This window comes from Balaenoptera acutorostrata, chromosome 11 (assembly GCF_949987535.1).
Source record: "Balaenoptera acutorostrata chromosome 11, mBalAcu1.1, whole genome shotgun sequence".
Taxonomy (NCBI): domain Eukaryota; kingdom Metazoa; phylum Chordata; class Mammalia; order Artiodactyla; family Balaenopteridae; genus Balaenoptera; species Balaenoptera acutorostrata.
In genome coordinates, this window is record NC_080074.1 from 99,860,630 (window position 1) to 99,884,971 (window position 24,342).

Consider the following 24,342-nt stretch of genomic DNA (forward strand, 5'->3'; position numbering starts at 1 on the left):
GCCCGTGCACCACAATGAAAAGTAGCCCCCGCTCGCCGCAACTAGAGAAAGTCCGCTTGCGGCAACAAAGACCCAACGCAGCCAAAAATAAATGAAAAAAAAAAAAAAAGTAGTATACAGAGATCTAATGCATACTATAGTGAATATAGACAACAATATTGTATTATAATCATCAAACTTGCTAAAAGACTAGAACATATTCCCTTTGCCCTCAGCAAGCACTTCAGCTCTAGTGATTCTCTGCCTAATGGAATGATTCAAACCTTCATTCCTGGAGAAGAGTCTGGGCCAGTAATAGTCCTGTTTAGCTTGGGCTGTTGTAGTTTTCTATTGACTTTAACCACAGGGCATGACTTCTAGATCAGCAGAGCATAAGGTCTTGGTGACTGGAAGCAAAAATTTTGCTAGTGTATCAATACGATAAGAGTAGGTAATGCCACTCCCATTTCTAACCCCTGGATTCCTGGACTTGTAAATCCTGGCTATGGGAGAAACATTACCATGTATTGGATGCCGATTTAGAGCACATACAGCCCTCCTGCAGAACGACATTGCCCCAGGCCTGAAAGGTACTGCCACCTAGCTGGCACTATAACTAAGTCTTCTAAAAGCCCCCCCTTTTTTTTGGCCGCACCGCGTGGCATGTGGGATCTTAGTTCCCCAACCAGGGATCGAACCCGTGCCCCCTGCCGTAGAAGAGCAAATTCTTGACCACTGGACCACCAGGGAAGTCCCGAGGCTGTTCCCCCTACAGTAGTAATATCAAGCCAACTACTTTAGGATGATGGGAAACATTGTGAGTTCAGTCAATTCCATAAGCCTGGGCTCACTGCAGCACTTCATTTGCAATGAAGTGAGCTCCTCAGACAGAGGCAATGCTGTGTAGATACCATGATGGTGCATAACGCATTCTATAAGTCCACAGATGATAGTTTTGGCAGAATCATTGCATACAAGGAAGGTAAATACATATCCAGAGTAAGTGTCTATTCCAATAAGAACAAAGTGCTGTCTCTTCCAAAACAGAAGTGGTCCAATGTAATCAACCTGCCACCAGGTAGATGGCTGACCACCCACCCCGGGGAATGGTGCCATACTGGGGACAAAGTATTGGTCTTTGCTGCTGGCAGATGGGGCACACAGCAGTGGCTATAGCCAAGTCGGTCTTGGTGAATGGCAGTCCCTGTTGCTAAGCCCATCCATAACCTCCATCCCTGACATCAGTCTAGTCCCCACTACACCCTGTTGTCTCCTGGACTCCCTATCTCCCCTCCAATCCAAGAGACATTTGCCAAATAGCTTTGCTATTGAAATGTTGATTTTGCCATTATATAAAAATTAAGGGGAAAGTGAGTTATTTTTAACACTCAAATCTCTGTCAAGTTCTCGCTATCAAATTTTTTCTCATACCCTGTCTGCTTGGTCCCTAAGATGTCTGAGTTTACAACCCTGTTCTACCTGTTCACTCTGGTTGATTTCACAGCTTCAATTACCAGTGGAACACTAAGAACACACTAATCTCTATGAGATGAGACCTCTCTCAAGAGTTTCATCCCTTATCCTAACAACATCTAGATGTATTTCAGGTACATCAGTCTAAATATACCTGGAGAACAAAATAATGCCATTTGCAGCAACATGGATGGACTTAGAGGTTGTCGTACTGAGTGAAGTAAGTCAGACAGAGAAAGACAAATACCATATGATATCACTTATATGTGGAATCTAAAAAAAAAAAAAAGGTACAAATGAACTTATTTACAAAACAGAAATAGAGTCACAGATGTAGAAAGCAAACTTATGGTTATAGGGTGTGGGGAGAGGGATAAATTGGGAGATTGGGATTGACACATACACACTACTATATATAGAATAGATAACTAATAAGGACCTACTGTATAGCACAGGGAACTCTACTCAATACTCTGTAATGGCCACTCTGGGAAAAGAATCTAAAAAAGAGTGGACATATGTATATGTATAACTGATTCACTTTGCTGTACACCTGAAACTAACACATTATAAATCAACTATACTCCAATAAAAATTCATTGTAAATAAATAAATTTGTGTAATATATTCCTTAAAAAAATAAACATATCTAAAATTTAATTACTTCTCTGCTTGTAATTCAAAATTGAATGACTGGGGACTTCCCTGGTGGCGCAGTGGTTAAGAATCCACCTGCCAGTGCAGGGGACACAGGTTCAAGCCCTGGTCTGGGAAGACCCCACATGCCGCAGAGCAACTAAGCCTGTGTGTCACAACTACTGAGTCTGCGCTCTAAAGCCCGCGAGCCACAACTACTGAGCCTGTGTGATGCAACTACTGAAGCCCGTGCACCTAGAGCCCGTGCTCCACAACAAGAGAAACCATGGCAATAAGAAGCCTGCGCACCGCAACAAAGAGTAGCCCCCACTCGCCGCAACTAGGGAAAACCCACACGCAGCAATGAAGACCCAACGCAGCCAAAAATAAATAAATAATAAATAAATAAATTTATTAAAAAAATAATAATATCCAAACTCTTTAACATGACATAGGCTTGTATAATCTCACTCTTATCGCTATACTAACTGTAGCACCACCTCTGTCCATACTTGCACCAAACTCTGCATAGTCCCCAGTAGATGTCAGGCTTTTTCATGCTTGCTGCCTTTTCTCTTACTCCCTGCTCACCTCAAGCTTGAATTCAAGTACCATTTTTATGATATTCTGAACTCTTTTCCCTCCAAGAGACATCCCTCCTTTGTACTCCTGCCTGTCTCACACATATTTATACCACAGTTCCAGTAACACTTTAATGCAGTAACACTTTAATCCAGTTTAATGAAGTAACACTTTAATACACACATTTGTCTGCATGGCTTCTTCATATTACACTATAAAAACTTTGGTACTGGGAAGCATGCATAATCTACTTCTTTCTTCCAGCATCTGACACTTCAGAGATGCTTCATAAGTATTTGTTGAGTGAATGAATTCATGGATTTCCCAAAATATAGCATACATAGAGAAAATAATAATAGCTAATATTTACTGAGCACTTACAACATGCCACGTACCTGTCGGGAAATTTCCCCCTCTAACCCTCTTGAGTTCTCGTGGCTGGACTAAAAATTCTTTTTATTTTAGAAAAAGAAAGAAATCTTAATAGTGAGCATGGAGGCCTCAAAGAAATAGGACCTAAGAAGTGGCCAAAGCAAGCAGGTTTTAAACTTTTTTAAACAAAGAAACAATAGATTTGTGAAGAATTGACAGGACCAAGAAACTCAGACTTTGGGAGCTAAATTAGTGAAAAATCTAAACAGAGTTTGGAATTGGGGTAGTAAATTAAAGAAGTAACAAGGTTCGGGGGTGGTGGTAGTGTGATGAATTGGGAGATTGGGATTGACATATATACACTAATATGTATAAAATGGATAACTAATAAGAACCTGCTGTATAAAAAAATTAATTAAATTAAATTTAAAAATTAAAAAAAAAGACGTAACAAGGTTTGCTTACACCGGCTTCTTGGTCAGAATTCCCTATTTCTGAGGATGACAGTGGACTTCTACCTGCATTTGTGGGGAGTGCACCTTTCACATGAGAGATTTATTTCTTGCTTTCCGGGAGACAGAGGGGAGGGTCAGAGTGTCCTTCTTGCATTGATCATGTCTTAAGTAACTTTAATTCAAAATAATCAATATGCCATTGAGGCGCATTTTGGGGCAGCCCACCCTGGGCCCCAACATACCTTTCTGATGAGTTGGTATGTATTATGTCATTTACTTTTTATGTACATGAAAGAAACTGAGGCATAGAAATGTGAAACTACTGGTTACATAACCAGTAGGTGGAAAGGGGATTCAAATTCAGGCTGTGTGAGTCCATGTCTGAAACACAAAAGAATCTGACAAAGGTCTAAGGAACTTGGATTTGGAGATTCCTGGGCCTCTAACAAAAATGCAAGCTGGCCCACTGGGGTGCAGGAAATGCCTTCTCTCTTCATCTGGGTGGCTGTTACTTGAGTTCTATGCGTCAGTAAAAAATTCATTATGCTGTACAACTTGAGATTTGGTCACTTCACTGTACATTATTTCTCAATCGGAATTTAAAAAAGAATGTTACCATATGATATCGTTTATATGTGGCATCTAAAAAAATGACACGAACTCATTTACAAAACAGAAACAGACCCACAGACAGAAAACAAACTTATGGTTACCAAACAGGACAGCAGGGGCGTGGGAAGATAAATTAAGAGTTTGGGATTAACATATACACACTACTATATATAAAACAGATAAACAACAAGGACCTACTGTATAGCATAGGGAACTATACTCAATATCTTGTAATAACCTATAATGGAAGAGAACCTGAAAAAGAATATATATACAAATATGTGTAACTGAATCATTTTGCTGTACGCCTGAAACTAACACAACATAGTAAATTAACTATATGTCAATAAAAAATGGTTAAAAAAAGAACACTTCCTTAAATTTGAATTCCTTTTTCAACATCCTGCTATTTGCCCTAGCTTTGACTTCTCTCTTTAGGTGAACTTATTTACTCCCGGGAGGCAGGAACCTCTTGTTCCCTCTTCCTCTCACCTCTTGATAATATTGGAATACTCTGGTGTCCTGAAATATTCTAAGTACAATATTTAGATGCAGTATTGTTAGGGTTAACAGCTTTATTTCATCCCAACACCAGTCAACTAGAGGAACAACTAAGGTGCTGGATTGTTTCCCTTATTCCACCCCCACCAACACCACCACCATCACCACCATCACCATCACCCTCCTCAAACTCCTCCACAATCGCCTACTTTTTAAACTTCTCCTTCCTCATTCTCTAACACCTACTGAGAAACTGGGAAGCTTATTCTCTTCTGGGCCAATAATATCACCCGGTTCCAGAGCAACTGTATACATTTGCTAAACTTTGGTAGACATTCCTAGAGGGTCCTCCCTTCCCTGGGGGCTAGACCTTACAGGGGTGAAAAAAAAAATCCATTTTTACTTGGGGTCAAGGATCCCCTGAGGGTAGGGTGGGGAAGGGAGTTATGCTGTGGTGTCAATAGTGTTGCACAGGGTCAGGATTCTGACAATTTGATTTGATGGTTTCCCCTTCGAAACTCGTCACTAGGAGACGTTAGAATTTGGGACACAGAATAATTTAGTCCTTGCATATCAAAAGCCTTTAGTTAGAGTAAGATCTGACGAATCCAAATCAGAACGACAAGGAAGAAATTTGTTTTGTTTTGTTTTTTGAGAGTTCTTGTAATTTTCCAATTTTCTGAATATCAGTGTTTTAGCCACTGGAGCTGATTTATTAACTTAATAAGTATGCATTGAGATTTTTTTCCCTACTGCCAAGCATTGTATTCTAAACCAGTGCTCCTCAAATTTTAGGGCACACAAGAATCAGAGATTCTTAAAAGACAGATTCCTGGGCTCCACTCCCAGATTCTGATTCAGTAAATCTGGGGTAGCACCCAGCCCAAGAATTTGCATTTCTGACAAGCTCCCAGATGACACTGATGTGGTCAGAAAGCGGGACCATTCTTTGACTAGCATTGCACTAGTTTATAGTAACAAACCAGGCTCTCAAGGAGTTATTATTCCAGCCAGAATCCAAATACAAAAAAACTATCACTAAAGTGCAAAGTGACAGCTGCCGTGGGAGGAGTTCGGTACAGAAGAGAAGCACCTAAGTCACTGAAGGGAGACTATAGCAGGTGACACCTGATCTGAGTCTTGAAAGACTAAAAATGAACCAACCAAAGAGAGGGGAGAAAAGCATTCAGGACAGAAGGGTTTGCTTGGGTCGAGCAACTTGCCAAAGCTTGAAATTGGCTTGAGAGGCAGGCAGAGAGCAGGCTGTGAGCTTACTTAGAGAAGACTTAAGCAGAGGGATAATATGGTTGAACTGAAGGTAAATCATTCTGGAGCACAGTGGGTGCTCCGGAGTTAACCTGTGGAAGGTTAACTGGAGGTCTGCAGAGGTCTGGGCAACAGATGATGCCTGAATGAGGGTAAAGGGGGTGATACAGAACATCCAGGGGACAGACTGGTGAAGTGTTAGGAAATGAAATGATCATGACAGAGTTATTCTTAACTACATGAAGGTTCAGACGTTGGAAAAAGGAGTCAACGATGTGTCACATATTTTCCTGTTAGTTGAATCTTTTATGATAGTGTCTCACATATTTTCCTGTTAAGTGAATCTTTTATTGGACTTCCAAACTTGTACTCATGGCAAGGTCACTGAAACAAAATTGGACATGAGTAATTTACTTAAGCGGGATGATAGATACATTTTGAGGGTTTATCACATTGTCTACTAGGTAAGAAGCTTCTTTTGGGGGAAAAGAAAAGGTGTGTTTGTGCTCTTATAACAGGCGAAGTAAGTGGAGAATATACTGCGTAATTCCATTTGTAATCTCTAAACCAGCAGTTTTGGTGGTTGTATGGTTCATTTTTACAACACAAGTAATTCAAGAGTAATCTCCCAGAGGAGCCAGAAGGATTATTTGTTGCAAATTAAAAGTCAGCTCTTTTCCAAGAGTTACAAGGTCATTGAATTCAGTTTAGGGAACCTGAGGCAAAGAGCATTGTTGTTTTTTAAGGGTTATTTTGAATATCACATTGAAGTGCAATTTAATATTTAAATGTTAGGAAATGGCTCCTACCCTCTATTTACTTACAAAGTCCTAGATCTTTTTAAACCCATTCCTTCATCAACAAACAATGATCAAGAGCATCTACTATTGCCTATTACTGTTCTATTAACAGTCCTTCTCAAACAACAGCTTGCCAAAGATTCACCTGGAGAACTTTTTAAACAAAGATTCCTAGTCACCCCTACCAGAGATTCCTATTCAGCAATTCTGAGGTAAAGCGCATCCGTTTATGTCCCTAACAACTCCCAAGAGATGCTGATGATGCTGGCCTATGGACCACACTCTTCTAGGGCTGGAAATACTATACTAAAAAAAAAAACCAGACAAAAATTTAAATAACTGAGACTCTGGGTGGGCTCACGCCAAGGAGTACTTCCCAGAACTTCTGCTGCCAGTGTCCTTGTCCCCACGGTGAGCCACAGCCTCCCCCGGCCTCTGCAGGAGACCCTCCTCCAACACTAGCAGGGGACATGGGTTCGAGTCCTGGTCCGGGAAGATCTCACATGCCACAGAGCAGCTAAGCCCGTGCACCACAACTGCTGAGCCTCTGCTCTAGAGCCTGCATGCCACGACTACTGAAGCCCGCGCATCTAGAGCCCGTGCTTCACAACAAGAGAAGCCACCACAATGAGAAGTCCACGCACCGCAACGAAGAGTAGCCCCCGCTCACTGCAACTAAGAAAGCTGCGCGCGCAGCAATGAAGACCCAACGCAGCCAAAAATTAAATAAATAAATAAATAAATAATATCTTTAAAAAAAAAAATACTGTCTCGACCACTGAGTGGAAAAAGGATGGCTCTTGACCATTGTAATTTTGCTTTGTTTTGTTTTATTGTAGCCTGAATTAGGTGACTTGGATACCTGGCAGGAAAATACCAATGCGTGGGAAGAAGAAGATGCGGCCTGGCAAGCCAAAGAAGTTCTGAGGCAGCAGAAGATAGCAGACAGAGAAGAGAGCAGCAGAACAACAAAGGAAGAAAATGGAAAAGGAAGCACAGCGGCTAATGAAGAAGGAACAAAACAAAATTGGTGTGAAACTTTCATAACAAAATGTCCTTCAGATGCATAGTGCCAGTGGGAGAAATGTGAGCTCCACAACCCAAGCAACATGTGTATGGAGCTAAGAGTATTTTCAGAATGCAAATACACTGCTTGATTTTAATGCATTCATCAGGCCATACAGGACACCAGGATTCTCTCTAAGTCCCTTGAACTCTTGGTGATTGAGACTCAAAGAACAGAAAAGATTTGTGAGACAATATTTTCTTCAACTTGTTCCAACTGTAAGACAATTGTTTGCTGTAGAGAAATTATTACAAATGGAATATATCAGTACCTCTTCAAGCTAGTGTTTCTAGCTAATTAAATGGGTGTAAATTTTATGGTGGGAAAGAACTCTGCTGCCTATAATGCTTTCCTTCAATGTGCATAATGATAAAATAAATAATTTTAAATATTAAAAAAAAATTTAAATAACTGCCCTCACAGAATTTATATTTTAGTGGTAGTGGGAAATAGATGATGACAGATAGATAGAAGATAGATAGATAGATAGATAGATAGATAGATAGATAGAAAGAAAGAATATACATTATGCAAGATGATAAGTACTATGAAGAAAAGTCAAGTGGAGGATAGGGAGGGGGAGACATAACTGAGAAGGGAACATTAAAGATTTAAAGGAAGGGCGAGATCAAGCTCGTTATAATTTTGGGGGAGGAACTGATCACCGGCAAAAGCCCTGGAGGTTTCCTGGTTTGTTCCAGTATCAGGAGAGGGAGGCCAGTTTCATGAGGATGAGGGAGAACACAAGGACACAAGACAGAGGTCAAGTACAAGGCCAGAAGAGGGCTTCTGTAATTCAGTATACTGACTTGTTACTCTGAATGTGAGAAAACTAAAGGAGGACTGTGGGCAAAGGAATAGCTTCATGTGACATGTCTTTTAAAAAAAAATCATTCAGACCAATACGTGGAGACTAGATTATAGCCTGAAGGCTAGGGTGCAAACAGGAAGACTAGTTGGGAGGCTATTGGAATAATCCAAGCGATAGATGGTGGTTTGGGGAGGGCTGTAGCCTTGGAGATTCTTAGAAAAGGTCAAGTGCAGCTGGGGCTAGCACACATGCCAATGTGAGCTTACTCTTTTGCCAGAGGACGCAGGCAATTCAAGACCCCAGCTCTCCTGTGACACAGGCAATAACAAAATAAATGCATGTTCTTTATAAGAAATAACCATTTCTCGCTACTCTGCTGATTTTCTATGCCCTAGTCCATGTGACAATCAAAAACTCTCTCAAACAGAGGAAAAAGGAAACATGGGGAGAAAAAAAATTAAAAGAAAGAAGCAATTAGATTCTTCCATATTTTGATGGCATTAGTCAACAAAGAAGCCTCTAGGATTTTGCCCTGAGTGACTAGAAGGATGGAATTGTCATACACGGAGATGGAGAAGACCAGCGGCGGAGGCTGTGTAGAGAGAAACACTGAGAGTTTGGTTTGGGAAATGTTGATTTTGTGATGCCTACTAGAAATTCAAGTGGAGATGTTAAGTAGGCAGTTGGATAGATAGAGACTTGAGTTTGGGAAATAGGTCTGGGGTAAAGACATACACGTGAAAGACAAAAGCCTATATTGATAGATGGTATTTAAAGTCATAAGATAGAATTCCCTGGCGGTCCAGTCCTCAGGACTCCGTGCTTTCACTGCCGAGGGCAAGGGTTCAATCCCTGGTCAGGGAACTAAGATCCTGCAAGCCTCGTGGCCAAATAAAATAAAATAAAATAAAGTCATAAGATAGGCTAAGATCACCAAGGTATTGAGTATAGGTAGAGGTTTTTTTTTTTTTTTTTTAAAAACACCCTGTGGCTTTTTTTTTTTTTTTTTTTTTAAAGTTTTACTTGATTTTATTTATTTATTTATTTATTTATTTATTTTTGGCTGTGTTGGGTCTTCGGTTCGTGCGAGGGCTTTCTCCAGTTGCGGCAAGCGGGGGCCACTCTTCATCGCGGTGCGGGGACCGCTCTTCATCGCGGTGCGCGGGCCTTTCTCTATCGCGGCCCCTCCCGTCTCGGGGCACAGGCTCCAGACGCGCAGGCTCAGCAATTGTGGCTCACGGGCCCAGCCGCTCCGCGGCACGTGGGATCCTCCCAGACCAGGGCTCGAACCCGCGTCCCCTGCATTAGCAGGCAGATTCTCAACCACTGCGCCACCAGGGAAGCCCTAGGTAGAGGTTTGAGAACTAAACTTGGGTACACTCTAATTTTTAGATATAGGGGTGAGGAAGAACCAGAAAGGAGACAGAGAACCACCAGGTTAGTAAAAGGAACACCAGGAAAGTGTAAACTAACGAGAGGAAGAGATTTAATTCAAAACTTAGTTTTTTGGGTTTTCTTTTTTTTTTTTACTATTCCTGTGGTCACTTTTTACCTCTTAGGTCTCTCAACTCTAATTTCCAAGGACTTATTAAACATCTCCATCTGTATTTATTTATTTATTAAAAGCACAAAGCTCAAACATACTACATATCAGACACTGGGCTAGATGCTAATTAACGTGGCTACAACACAGACACAACAGTGCATTATATACAGCAAGAGCTCACTATAGATGAGTTCTGTCGTTTTCTCTCACAATTCCTTCCACTGCACCCTGCCTTCGAGCCATGTTAAGTGACAGTATTGAAACCCATCATTTTCTCTAATGCCTTTGCCCAAATTGTTCATTTTCTGGAATTCCCTTTCTTATCCTCTCAACATTTTTCTATCTAAGCTCAACTTAAGATCCTCCAAGAAGTCCTCCCTGGCTCCCTTCCCCTACTCCCATCTTCCTTGTTTATTCTCCCTTAGCATCTCTTGTATACCTCCTGGCATTGTTTGTTTGTTTGGTTGGTTGGTTTTCAATACTTATCGCACAGCATTGTAATTGTCTTTTTGGTCTATTTTGACTACTCTACGAAACTGTTAGCTCCTCAGAAGTAGAGATGACATTTATTTATTTTTTTCCTCTCAGGCACATGCTAGGCACTCTTTTACTATTAGTTGAACCAGCGACAAATAAATATTTCCTGGCCCATCAATGTTTGTTATATCACTAAAATATATACACACGTGTATATGTATATCGACAAGAAACTGTTACTTATAGAATGGGTTTATTAGGTAGAGTGAAACAATGTAAAGAAGGGAGAAATAGGAGCAGAAACTTACACAAGAATTAAGCAAAAAGAAAACAAGTGAATGCCTACCAGTCTGGGCATACTCAGGTAAACTCAAGTGGATAATGGGGTGAAGAGTAAAATCAATGATCCATCAATAATAAATTCAATAATTCTACCAGTAATAAATCAACAATACATTTTATAATTCCACATGTTTGATGTATACCCCATGCCTGAGAACTGAGGGGCGGTGAAAGTCTGTGTTGATACTGGTGATGATTGCTAAGTGCCCCTTATCCTTGACAAATGCAGAGTTAGCAGGGCCCGCTCTCTTAAAAGACTGTGTGGCCCAAAGTGCATTTCTTATCCATAAATAAAGAGTAAATCATATCTATAAAATGTTTCTCCTCTCTCATATCCAGCTTTTTTTTTTTTCCTTTTTCTCAGATGCTGCTCTTAGAACAATAAAAGTTACAATCCTGACTTCACTGAATCACTTTTTGCAGTTGAGGCTCTGGACCCGAGCCCCCTATAACACAGCCCTCCTCCACCCACCCAGCGCACCCCAACAAACCCAGGGTCTCTGACAGCTTCCGAGGCATTCTCAGCCTTATTCAAATTGCTTTCCTGGACAAAGAATGCAGTAAGCCTGCCTTCCAGCCACCAGCCCCCTGCCCTTTGGTCTTTCTCTCCGGAGGCTCTTACCTTAGATACAATGGGGCCCGGGTAGGGGGATGGGGTGAATTCGTCTCAGGCTTTCATGCAAAGACTCCCATCAGCAAAGAACAAAACTTCCCATACCTGCAGTTTAGAGAGCTGCAGGCAAACCAAAGTATTTGGTGTCCTTGACTGCCCCCGTTTACCAAACAGTGCTGATTGAGAGCCAGGAAATCTAGTTTCCCTCCTTTTAAATTTATTTTCCCCATTTTATTGAGATGTAATTGACATACAGTGTTGTATTAGTTCAAAGTGTACAACGTAATCATTTGATATATATATGTGTGTGCTGCCAAATCATCACCACAATCAGTTTATTTAACATCCACCACCTCACATTCTCACATTCCTTTTTTTTTTTTTTTCTTTTTTGGCCACGCAGCACGGCGTGAGGGATCTTAGTTCCCGGACCAGGGATGGAACCCGTACCCCCTGCAGTGGGAGCACGGAGTCTTAACCACTGGACCTCCAGGGAAGTCCCTCACATTCCCTTTTTTAAAAAAATCATATTCTATTTCTAATGAGACAGAGGCTATCTGCCTGAAGCACAATGTATTCCACCCACCCTCTCCTTGACTCCCCTCTTCCAAACTCTCTTTCCCCTCCAGAATGATGGTCTGAGAAGACAAAGAAAAGATTACATAGAATTTCATCCCCTTGTGTGGACCTGGCAATACTCCTGAGCTTGCAAGGTGGCATCTTTGAATTGTGAGCAAAAATCAGCTTACGTGGGAGCAAAGCCCGCAGGTGGAGACCAGAGCAGCAGAGTGCATGGGAGGATTAGTCAAGAATTGTATCTTAGGAAAATATATAATTGGAATTTGCTAAGGGTTTACTTTTGGGGATAGGAGATTGGGAAAGAAGAAAAAAAATCTTAGAATTCCTGAATGTTGAATTTGGGAATGGGGAGGAAAATTGAAAACCGTAGATTGTTACACTTTTGTCCATAAATATGTTAGTGCTGGAACCCAATATTAAAAACTGTTCCTTTGGAAAACAAACCAAAAAAAAAAAGAAGAAGAAGACGAGAATGAGGATGGAGTGGCGTTGAAGGGCCTGACAGGATTGCCAGGCCAGAGAAGGAAAAGCTAATTAAAGAAAGAGCCAGAGGGGAAAAAAGACAAGAAGATGATTGCTTGGGAAGGAGGAACAGACAGGAGGGCAAACACTGGTTCTAAAATGAACCTATCACATTTGCTCTGGCAAGTCCATTACAGGAATATCACCTGCCTAGAGAACGTTCTTTTTCTCCCTGTTTTCAATTGGGTTTGTTTACAGGTCAATAAATTTTATTATTTTACATCTAGGAATCCAGTAATGTCCCAGGTAAAATAAGAAGGTGGTGCTTTCATTCTATCACACAATGTTAGATTTCATGGTCTCTAGATTAAAATAAAAATCACAACAAAAAGGTAATTTCAAATTTAGAGGTCATGGATATAGGATCCTGAAAGGACTTCTATTAACAGCCACGTTTGTAGATCACTGACATGTCAAATGTTACGAGTATTTAGCACTTTACTTTCCTTGATTCTTACAACACAGAGAAGGTACTTTTGCCCCTATTTATAGATGAGGAAACTGAGACTTATTAAAGTGGCTGAGCCAAGATTCTATCCAGTAATATGTGTATAAAAACAAATTTAAAATCCTCCATAGTAATGGTTTATGTATAATGACTAACCCGGCACCCAAGGTCCTAGGTCCGCAGGTCCTTTCCTCTGGCTTTTGTCCTGCTGAAAATACTTGCTTTTCTGAAAGCTAAAAAAACAAGAAAGAACTTAGGTGGGAGTTGAAAACAAGTACTATTTTTTAACCTCAACCGATGCCTTAACATTCAGTATGTGTTTTATTGTGACCTTGGAGTGAACCAAAGAGGAAAATGGAGCTTGTTGAAATTTCTGCCATGACGAGCCTGATTTTGAGACCCTAAGGGGTCTCAAGTCAAGGGAATTAATTGTCCTAGTGGGAATTTCAACCACCTTAGCTGGGCCCCAGGAACTGGAGGTGCATCTTTGATTTTAAAAGGTGGAAACAGGGTGAACCTAGAAGTACTTCATTGCTGGGTTTATTTTGTTTCCAGGTTCCGCGGTCCCAGTTTTCCAGTTCCCCACCCAGTCTAGGCTACTCAGCAGCTCTCTTTTGCATTACAATGGCCTTGGTGAGGCTGGCAGACAGGATTAACTCGGAATTCGCAAGGGTGTGTGTGGGCGTGGGGCTGCCAGGAGGGGCGGGTCGAAGTATGGTGGAGCCTTACTTATAAGTCTAGAGCCTCCACAAATTTTTTTGTCATTTTCCTACATTGGGCTGGTAGGCTTCTGTTATCACACAGGTGACTTCCCTTCATCCCATCTTTTAAATACTTTTACACCTGTAGATCTTCACCTTTCTCTAAGCTCTTCTACCTAGATTCTTAAGCCTGGACTTTTCCTACCATCTATCTAGCTCTTTGGTTTTCTCCCTCTCCTTCAATTCAACAACATGAGTGTGGACCCAGCTTGTCCCCAAAGCCTGCGTGGCCCCGAAGCATCCAATTCTAGGGAATCTTCACCAATGCCTGAGATTTATGGGCCTGAAGAAAATTATGTGTCCTTGCAAATGTCATCTGTTGAGACCCACGACATGGAGACTGGTAAGAAAATACTGAATCCTTGAGAGGCTAAGTTCCTTCAGGGAAAGGGAAAGAAGGAAAGAGGGTAAGGGTTATCTGTTTCCCTCTTGAGCCCATCAATATAAGGAGGTGTCATTATCTATTAATCCTCTCGACACCTCTTTTTCAACTGTAACTTGATGGGGTCATGCCCTTTCCCCAATGTTCCGGGCGATAAGAGCTGTGGACAGAGAGACACGGGACACGGGACTCAGCCATTCAGCTGTACACGGTGTATTTGAGAGCTTACGTGTGTAGGCACTGTGGAAACGCAAATGTGATGTGATAAACTGATGTGTAAATCTTAATATATATGAAACGCACCTTTTGGAAATGTTTTACCTTTCTACTACAGTAGCGGTTGGCTCTTCCCCTAACCTCTGGATGTGTGGACATTATTGGGCAGCTGAGTTTGTAAGCACCTGCTATGCTCAAGTCTCCTAAATCCCGAGGAAGTGTTCACCCCATTTTATGGTGGATGATTCCAAAAGGGTTTAATACGCTGACAGTCAAAGTGGCGAGAGCTCAGATTTGAAATCCAGTTTGGCTTTGAATTCTATACTCTTAATATTTAGGCTTCTAATTGGTAATTTTGGGTGTGAGAGGTGCTCGGGATATTGTAAAGCCGGCACAAACTTTTTTGGAAATCAGTTTGGCGGTAGTTGTTAGAAATAAAAAGGTAGACCAGCCTTTACCCAGGGATGCTATTTTTAACATTTATGGCATAAAATAGCTTAAAATCTGTTTACATTTATGATTACAACCATAGAAGTAAGTTGTGGAGAAAGGAATAAGTAAACAAAATAACTTATATTTGACTGTTGGATTTTAATGTTACCCTGTTTTTCCAAATTTTGTGTTAATGTCCTTTTATAATTTCAAATGTTGAAAATACAGCTACAGCGCTGGATTGTGAGGTAAACAGCTCGGGAATGAGCAATGGACATGTCCTCCTAGCAAGCCAAGTGCAAGTGTGCACAGATAATTTTTAAGACATGCTCCACTTCTAGTAATTAGTTGAGGACTTTCCTTCTTAGATCTACTTGTGAAATTGTGAATTTTTTTGCCTTTTAAAGCCTGTCCATTTATTCCACGACTTAGGGTAGAATTGTAGTTAAGCACTGGGAATACCTCTGTGCAAATAAATCTAAGTAATACAGGAAATAAATTTTTAGTTACAAAGTCAATAATATATGCCAGGCCCTGTGCTAGACAATTTTTTGTATGTTACCTCATTTGGTTTTTAAATTTTTTATTTCTGTTACCTCATTTTAATCAGTGAAAGAAACTCCATGAGGTATACCGTACAACACGGGGAATATGACAAGTATTTTATAATAACTATAAATGAAGTATAACCCTGAAAAATTGTAAATCACTATATTTGTACACCTGTATTTATATAATATTGTACAGCAACTATACTTCAGTCAAAAAAACCCCCAAAAAACCTATGATTAGCTTAGCCCAACTGCCAAAACAAACAAACAAAAAAACCATGAGGGAGGAATAATTTTGGAGATGAAATCACAAAGTCTGGGTTGAAACAGGAGCTTTATCAGAATTCACATTTCCTGATAGTCCTGGTATTAAGACCAGGCAGCAAACTTGATTTTATAGGGTCCTCAGAACTTGGATCATCTGTTTCAAAATTAAGTACGTGGGAGTTCCCTGGTGGTCTAGTGGTTAGGATTCATCGCTTTCACTGCCATGGCCCAGGTTCAATCCCTGGTCAGGGAACTGAGATTTCCCCCAAGCCACGCGGCTCCACCAAAAAAAAAATTAAGTAGGTGATGATTAAGGTACATAAAGGAAGTTATGGAAGGACACAAAGGTGGGAGTCAAATGATGATTCTGACCTTTGAGAACAGTCAGGGTGTGGGCTCCTGAGCTTTGATTGGCAGAAAGAACAGGTTTGAGACCCCCTCCGCTTCCCAGCAATACATGATATTAGCCATGTCCATGACATGCAAAATGGCATTTGCGCAAAGGTTAGCAAAGTGTTCAGGATTGCTTAAAAATAAAGCTTTACTTATTATCTAGCTCTGAGGACTTTAATAGTGCTTTGAAAACAATAAACTTTCAATATTTGAAGTTTTAGAGAAAAGTGTCATTTTGTTCCCAACAGTCTCTCCTCTTCCTTCCTTCTCCATGGATCTGCTTATTCAGGACAGTCCTGATTCTTCCACAAGCCCCAGAGTAAAACTACTGGCCACGGCTGCAGACAAGAGCACAGAGAAGAAGGAAGAGAAGGTCCTGGTCAAGAAACAGAAGACCAGAACCGTGTTCTCTCAGACGCAGCTGTGTGTGCTCAATGACAGATTTCAGAGGCAGAAATACCTCAGCCTCCAGCAAATGCAAGAACTTTCCAACATCCTGAACCTTAGCTACAAACAGGTATGGTTGTTTTCTTCTTTGATACAACAAGAAATAAGAAACAAGGTTAATTTCTATGTACCCTGTTTATGCACCCCTACAAACAAGTTAACTTTTAATATGAAAATGGAACTTTTTGTAATGTGTTTTGTGGCAATGTGTCAATTTTTTTGGACATTCTTTTCTTTATATTCTTTTCCATTACGGTTTATCACAGGATATTGGGTATAGTTCCCTGTGCTATACAGTAGGACCTTGTTTATCCATCCTACATGAAACAGTTTACATCTGCTAATCCCAAACTCCCAGTCCTTCCCTCCCCCACCCCCTTCCCCAATGTGTCATAATTTATTTAACCACTTCCCTTGTTGCACAAACCAAAATTGTGAAAATGTTTCCAGTTTTCCTTAAAAAAAGGAAGACTATACCCCCCCTATCTTCCGAGTTAGGAGAGTCCCTAGCCAACACTTGTTCTCATTAAAATTAAAATTGTATGTTTTGTTTCTGTTAATCATTTTTCATATATTTATTGGCCATTTTATTCAGTTACTGGCGCCATACTTGGAAAGTCCTGTTCCATGATCTTATTTTATATATATATATTCTTCTACCTCTCTGATCTCATTTTCTAACTACAAACCATCTGCAAAGTTTAGTTCATTCTGTGCTGCAATATAATTTGATATTTTCTAAATAGCTGTCCTTGTGGTATGTTTCATAATTCCTGAATTAAAATACCATTATCACATTAAATGTAAATGCGCTTATATGGAGGTGGGCTTTTTATTGCAAACAAATTACCTTTTAACTGTGACTAATGGGTAGACATTTAAACATGAACTTCCCAGTTAGTAGCAGACTTGTGGTGTGTTCTGTTCTATCTGGTTAGGTTTATTAAACATAAAGTAGCCCACTGACCTGAGGGGCTCGAAATTCATCCAGAGATTGAAGGGTTTAAGAAAGGACTCTAGGGGCTTCCCTGGTGGCGCAGTGGTTGAGAATCTGCCTGCTAATGCAGGGGACACGGGTTCGGGCCCTGGTCTGGGAAGATCCCACATGCCACGGAGCAGCTGGGCCCGTGAGCCACAATTGCTGAGCCTGCGCGTCTGGAGCCTGTGCCCCGCGATGGGAGGGGCCGCGATAGAGAAAGGCCCGCGCACCGCGATGAAGGGCGGTCCCCGCACCGCGATGAAGAGTGGCCCCCGCTTGCCGCAACTGGAGAAAGCCCTCGCATGAACCGAAGACCCAACACAGCCAAAAATAAATAAATAAATAAATAAGAAAATCCTTTAAAAAAAAAAAAAATTCAATCTTTAAAAAAAAAAAAAAAATTCAATCTTTAAAAAAAAAAAAAAAGAAAGGACTCTAGAAGTTAAAATTTTGTTCCGAGTTTGAGATAGTTGTAGCTATCGGAAAAAGCAAACAAACAAAAACTTAATATTCTTTGATCCCAGTACATCCTGCATTACTAGTATTTTGTGTTTTCCTGTTACCTTTTCCCTGCAGGTTAAGACCTGGTTCCAGAACCAGAGAATGAAATGTAAGAGGTGGCAGAAAAACAACTGGCCGAGGAATAGCAACACTGTGACTCAGGTAACAGGGAACTTATTTTTCTGCTCTTTCCTAACAAGGACTTTTTAGATAGATTTGTATCCATTGCTGAAGCATGCAATCCCTACTTCAGACAATTCTGATTTTCCTTGTACCTTTTCAGTTAATCCATCCTTCTCTTTCAAAAGGGCCCAGCAACTACAGAATACCCGGGCTTCTATTCCTACCACCAAGGATGCCTGGCGAACTCTTCCGGAAACCTGCCCATGTGGGGTAACCAGACCTGGAATAACCCAACTTGGAGCAACCAGAGCTGGAACAGTCAGTCCTGGAGCAACCACCCTTGGAACAATCAGACCTGGTGCCCCCAAGCCTGGAATAACCAGACTTCGAACAATCAATTCAACAACTATGTTGAGGAATTCCTGCAGCCCCAGACCCAGTTCCAGCAAAATTCTCCTGTCAGTGACTTGGAGGCCACCTTGGAAACTGCCGGCGAAAGCTATAACATAATACAGCAAACTGCTAAGTATTTCAATTCCCAACAGCAAATCATGGATTTATTCCCAAATTACTCTCTGAACATACAGCCTGAAGATTTGTAACGATGGCTGTATTATTCAATCTCAATTTGAGCCGTGACTGTATTACTTCCCCAGAATTTTTCTTTTACAATTACGTATCTCTCTGCCTTGATAAGCTGCTTTTCATTCTGCCTTTTGTGTCAATTTGGGGGTGTATGATTGGTGTCTAATCAAAGAGGTTTCACAAGCATTGGCTTCTACGGACAACATGATAAAAGATGACTGGCGGCTATAGATAACTAGGTTATAATACTATTTTTTGGATATCTTTAGGATCTAGAACCTAACCTCAAGAATAGAGAGCAAAAGTACAAAGATGTGTGATGAAGGATTATTCATATTTTCTGGGATGGGGAGGCTTTACTTGTTAAGAGCCTCAGTTGTTAAGGTGAAGGGTTAAGCTACAGTGTGCTTTACTGATTTCCTCTACCCCTTTTTGCTATTTTACTACAACCCCTAATTTTTCCCACCACTCTAGTATTTGTAGAAAGATGTTCTGATTTGTCCACATCATAATACTACCAGTTGGCTGGTTCGTTTATAAGTACCAATAAATAAAAAAATTACCCATTTTACATTTAGTTGTCTCTCCCCTGATTTCACCCAGTGGTTCAACGAGTAAAAATCTGATTAAACATGGGAATATTTTTTGATATGGGGGGAAGAAGTTAATCTTCTAGCCATCTGGGAGACTACTATCTTAGAAGTGAGTAAAGGAAAGGTAACCAAATATACAATACTAGATGACTAATTAAACCTGAACAAACTTATTTCCTCCTCGTGTGTGTAATGTTGAAACAATAAAATTTGTGGTTGTTTGCAGTTAAAGAAGAGTGCCACATCTGGAAGATCAGGAGCAAAGAAGTGATAAGAGTTCTTAGGTTTGTAAAGAGGCTAAATAAAGGGCAGCCAGGGGCGAGGCAAATAATGGAAGGTAGAGGGCGCTGAGGGAGGAGGGGGAAAGGTGGACGAATTAGAATCTCCCCTTGTAACTCACATATGAAAGGTTCTGTGACTGCTCTTCTGCCAGAAAAAGCTATGTTGAAATAGGCTTTCTTTTTTTTTTGGCTGCGCCAGGTCTTAGTTGCGGAACGTGGGATCTTCGTTGCAGCAGGCGGGCTCCTTAGTTGTGGCATGCTTGCAAGAGATCTAGTTCCCCAACCAGGGATCGAACCCCGGGCCCCCTGCAGTGGAAGCGCTGTGTCTTACCCACTGGACCGCCAGGGAAGTCCCGAAATAAGCTTATTTTTAAACGACAGCTTTTATTTTTTAGGACACTGCTTAAGTGTGTAGACCAGCTACAAAGCACAGGTTTTTAGTTTTGTTTTGTGTTCTTGTTTTTTTTGGTGGGGGGCCGCGCTGCGCGGCATGTGGGATCTTAGTTCCCCGACCAGGGTTTGTACCCGCGCCCCCTGCAGTGGAAGCACGGAGTCTTTACCACTGGACCGCCAGGGAAGTCCCCCCAAAGCACAACTTAATGCACTGTTTTAAGGTATGAATCTATTAATGTTCAACGTTTTTTTAAAAAAAATTGGATCATAGACCAATATATAAGTAAATTCTAAGGCTGATTTGGAATAGAATTTTACTTTTTTTCAGGTAAACTGTGTTCTCACCTTAGAAGGAGCTATGCCTGATGCTAACCCTTTTTTTTCATGGTCCTTTTCCCATCCTGGCTTGCCCCAAGTTGATCGGATTGGGAGCCCATTAATTCCTCACTCTGCCTTCTTGCTCCATGGAAACCTCCAACTTGCTGAAACAGCAGAGATGCTGAGAATAACCAGAGCGGTTTTCTTAGTCATTTCCCTCGTGGTTCCCCCCAGTTTTCCCAATGTTGCTCTATAATACTATCAGACCCAATGAGTTTAGACATTTGACTAAAGAGGAAGTCAGGGATAATTAATTTCTGCCAAGACCTAAGTTCAACACAGTATTCTTTTAGCTGGCAGATATTTTTGCCAAGCATCGTGTTAACTGAACAGGGAATGGAAACAGAAAGCATTGATTGTGCTACATGAAATCACTGTCAGCACTTTTTAGTCTTGTAATCAAGCAGATTTGAGTGTGACTTCTTAAAAAGAAATCAGGATATCACTGTTGCTACCACCTGGCTTTTCTCACATTTTAGATGCATGAGTGAAGGAAAAATTCTTAGAAGAGATTAAAGTAGAATTTTTTTTTTTAAGATAATATGTCACTTTAATATTTCCAGAATTCTTGGCTCTAAACTACTTCACAAGATGAACTGACAACAAATTTGAGGAAATAACTAAATGGTGAACCAGAGCCTGGAAACTTTGGGGAAAATAGCTACTATAAAGTGAGATAGTACCCAGGAAACTGCAAAGTAGTAAGCTCCCCAATTCTGCACTGTGCCATGTTCCAATTTTTCACAGCCTTGTCTTTGCTTTGGATTAAGTGCAGCTGTAAGACACTGGGAATAGGCAAGGAACAGCTAATTCAGGAAGATTTTATTAGAGTGGCAGAAAGAACAGGAGCACCTGTTATGTTTAAAGCATTGTGCTGGATACTGGAGAAGAAAGAGGAAGTAAGTAAGAGAAGGCAGAAAAAGGAAAAAAAAATTGAAAAGAAAGCAGAGAGAGATGGATTTCTTTTTTTTTTTTTTTTTAAACAAGTTTCCAAATTTTTTTTTTTTTTTTTAATTTATTTTATTTATGGCTGTGTTGGGTCTTCGTTTCTGTGCGAGGGCTCTCTCCAGTTGTGGCAAGCGGGGGCCACTCTTCATCGCGGTGCGCGGGCCTCTCGCTATCGCGGCCTCTCTTGTTGCGGAGCACAGGCTCCAGACGCGCAGGCTCAGCAATTGTGGCTCACGGGCCCAGCCGCTCCGCGGCATGTGGGATCTTCCCGGACCAGGGCTCGAACCCGTGTCCCCTGCATTGGCAGGCGGATTCTCAACCACTGCGCCACCAGGGAAGCCCGAGAGATGGATTTCTGATGTTCATCATTTTATTTGCTTTTGGAAATTAGCCATTTACAGAAATGCCATTCACCTATTGTTTCTTTTTCTTTTTTTTTTTTTTTTTTAAGATTTTTCTTTAGGGCTTCCCTGGTGGCACAGTGGTTGAGAATCTGCCTGCCAATGCAGGGGACACGGGTTCGGGCCCTGGTCTGGGAAGATCCCACATGCCGCGGAGCAACTGGGCCCGTGAGCCACAACTACTGAGCCTGCGCGTCTGGAGCCTGTGCTCCGCAGCAAGAGAGGCCGCGATAGTGAGAGGCCCGTGCACCGCAATCAAGAGTGGCCCCCGCTTGCCACAACTAGAGAAAGCCCTCGCACAGTAACGAAGGCCCAACACAGCCATAAGTAAATAAATTTTATTTTAAAGAAATTTTTCTTTAAAGAAAAAGATTTTTCTTTAATGTGTACCATTTTTAAAGTCCTTATTGAATTTGTTACAATATTGCTTCTGTTTTATGTTTTGGCGTTTTGGCCCCGAGGCATGTGGGATCCTTAGCTCCCTGACCAGGGACTGAACCCGCACCCCCTGCATTGATTGGAAGGCAAAGTCTTAAACCACTGGATTGTCAGGGAAGTCCCTCATCTATTGTTTCTTATCCCCAATAGGTATTAAAGGTAAAAAACCTAAGGCGGCAGGATAGTAAAATCCACAACCACCAAGGAACCAAAGAAAGTTTTTATTTTTAAATTTTTTTATATATATTTATTTTAGGCTGCGTTGGGTCTTCGTTGCTCCACATGGGCTTTCTCTAGCTGTGGCTAGCGGGGGCTACTCTTTGTTGCGGCGCGCGGGCTTCTCATTGCGGTGGCTTCTCTTGTTGTGGAGCACGGGCTCTAGGCACGCGGGGTACAGTAGTTGTGACACGTGGGCTCTAGAGCGTGGGCTCAGTAGCTGTGGCGCATGGGCCTTGTTGCTCCACGGCATGTGGGATCGTCCCGGACCAGGGCTCGAACCCGTGTTCCCTGCATTGCCAGGCGGATTCTTAACCACTGCACCACAGGGAAGTCCCCCAGAGAAGGTCTTTAAAAAGTCTTTTTTTAAAAGACTGGACATTTTGATTGCAAAACTAAAAGAATCTTACTATTAAAAACTAATTTAAGCAACAGAGAAGTACATAATGAAGTGAATCAAGTAAACATTAGCAATTTAGTATATTCCTACAGGTGTTTTAGTATATGTAATATGGGTGGTTTTTACATGTCAATTTTAATGGGCTGTTAATACATTGTAACAGGATTATACCATACATTCCTCTTCTGAAAGCCTTTTTTTTTTCCACTTGGCATTACACTTTTCAGCCTCTTTGCATGTCAAAATTTAGAAATCTATCTGAAATAATTTAGATAAATGTTAAAAATTGACAACTACATTCAAGAACATTAAGATTCCCTATTTTCTTTATTAAATGTTTTAGCTGAGATTGAAATAGTTTCTTCCTTAAATATTCTCTATCAAAACATTTCTGATAATGAAGAAAAGAGTGAAATTCAGGTAGTTGAACCAGGGAAAGATTAAGTGTTTTGGTTCTTCCTAACATCTGTGTGACTTTGTCATTCCATTAAAAAAAAAAGGATCATTAACTTTAACATCACTATTAACTTTGTCTTTCCAGACATTTTCATACATACACATGACATATAAACAGAATTGTCATCATTTTTCCTATCCGAATATAAGATTACATCATGCATTTTGTTCTGCAACTCACTTTTTCTAACTAAAAATATGTATCTTTCCCCATCAATGAATTTAATTGCTGTACTGACTCATGCTAATTGCTGTATAATATTACACATAATTTGTTTCTGTTTTGATTATTTGCCATTACAAATTATGTTGCTGTTAATGACAGCAGTTTAAAGTCTTTCAGTTATCCTTTCTTTTGGTCACGGGATTACCAAGTATACAAGCATAATAGAAGGAAATAAGGTGAAAAAGGAAATTACAAAGTCACCTGCCAGCCTCTCATCTTTCCGCATCCCTTTTGAAAATCTAGCTCTCTTCATCCTCCTCCCTAAAGGAGGTGGATGTTACTTCCAATGTCATATTTTACTTTATTATATTTTAGCTTTTAAAATTCACATTGTCTTGATTTTCAGCTTGCATCTCCATTTCAGTTTGTGACTGAAGAAAAGAGGCACACTAGGTTGAATTTGCCTGGGTCTTCTGAATTCCGCAGTCTGGATTCAAAGCCCAGAAGTGGGAGGAGTGTAGACTTTGCTTAGTGAATTTCAAGCACCCAATTCTCAGGGTAAAGGACAAATTTCATCCTGTTCTGAATAATCCTACTATGCAGAAAACTTGGTGTCTACAGGGAAAAAACGCCATGACTTTGAGACCCAAAGGTAAAGGCAGACAACTGCGAGACGAGGCAGGAAAGGGGGGAGGGCCCTTAGTAAATACTGCATGCCTCCCGGGGCCCAGTGAGCTTTGCCTCAAGTGGGAGATAAAGGGAATTTGTTAGATAAAGAAGCAGTTGGGGCCGACAAAAGCTTCTGGCACAGGAAGTTAGTTCGACCGAAATGTAGGCATTTGAATAGATTCCTCTGTGTGAGGTTGAAGTGAAACCAGATTGAAAAGCAGCAGCTGGAGGAAAGGGAACACTCTTGCACTGTTGGTGGGAATGTAAATTGATACAGCCACTATGG

At 41.0% G+C, this 24,342-nt stretch overlaps 2 protein-coding genes across 7 annotated transcripts in view; one reads left to right on the forward strand and one right to left on the reverse strand.

Moving 5' to 3' along the window:
- GDF3 (growth differentiation factor 3) overlaps positions 1–24,342 on the reverse strand; it is a 151,093-nt gene that overhangs the window by 101,231 nt on the left and 25,520 nt on the right. For 2 of the 5 annotated variants that reach the window (XM_057557280.1, XM_057557282.1), the window contains exon 2: positions 13,237–13,313. The exons of 2 other annotated variants lie outside the window; for them this stretch is intronic. The gene's annotated coding sequence lies outside the window, so the exon portion shown is untranslated. Of the gene's footprint in view, positions 1–13,236; positions 13,314–17,496; positions 17,530–24,342 lie in introns of those variants that run through there. One more of the 5 variants, XM_057557283.1, reaches the window with a different exon arrangement.
- NANOG (Nanog homeobox) lies at positions 14,034–18,734 on the forward strand. Of its 2 annotated transcripts, none has more exons than XM_007196122.2 (4): positions 14,034–14,184; positions 16,331–16,599; positions 18,085–18,171; positions 18,318–18,734. In XM_007196122.2, exons 1-4 carry the CDS (start codon positions 14,034–14,036, stop codon positions 18,732–18,734), a joined length of 924 nt encoding a protein of 307 aa, XP_007196184.2. The 2 variants fall into 2 exon arrangements, with proteins under 2 accessions (XP_007196184.2, XP_028018128.2); XM_028162327.2 differs by having other exon boundaries at positions 18,085–18,167; positions 18,359–18,734.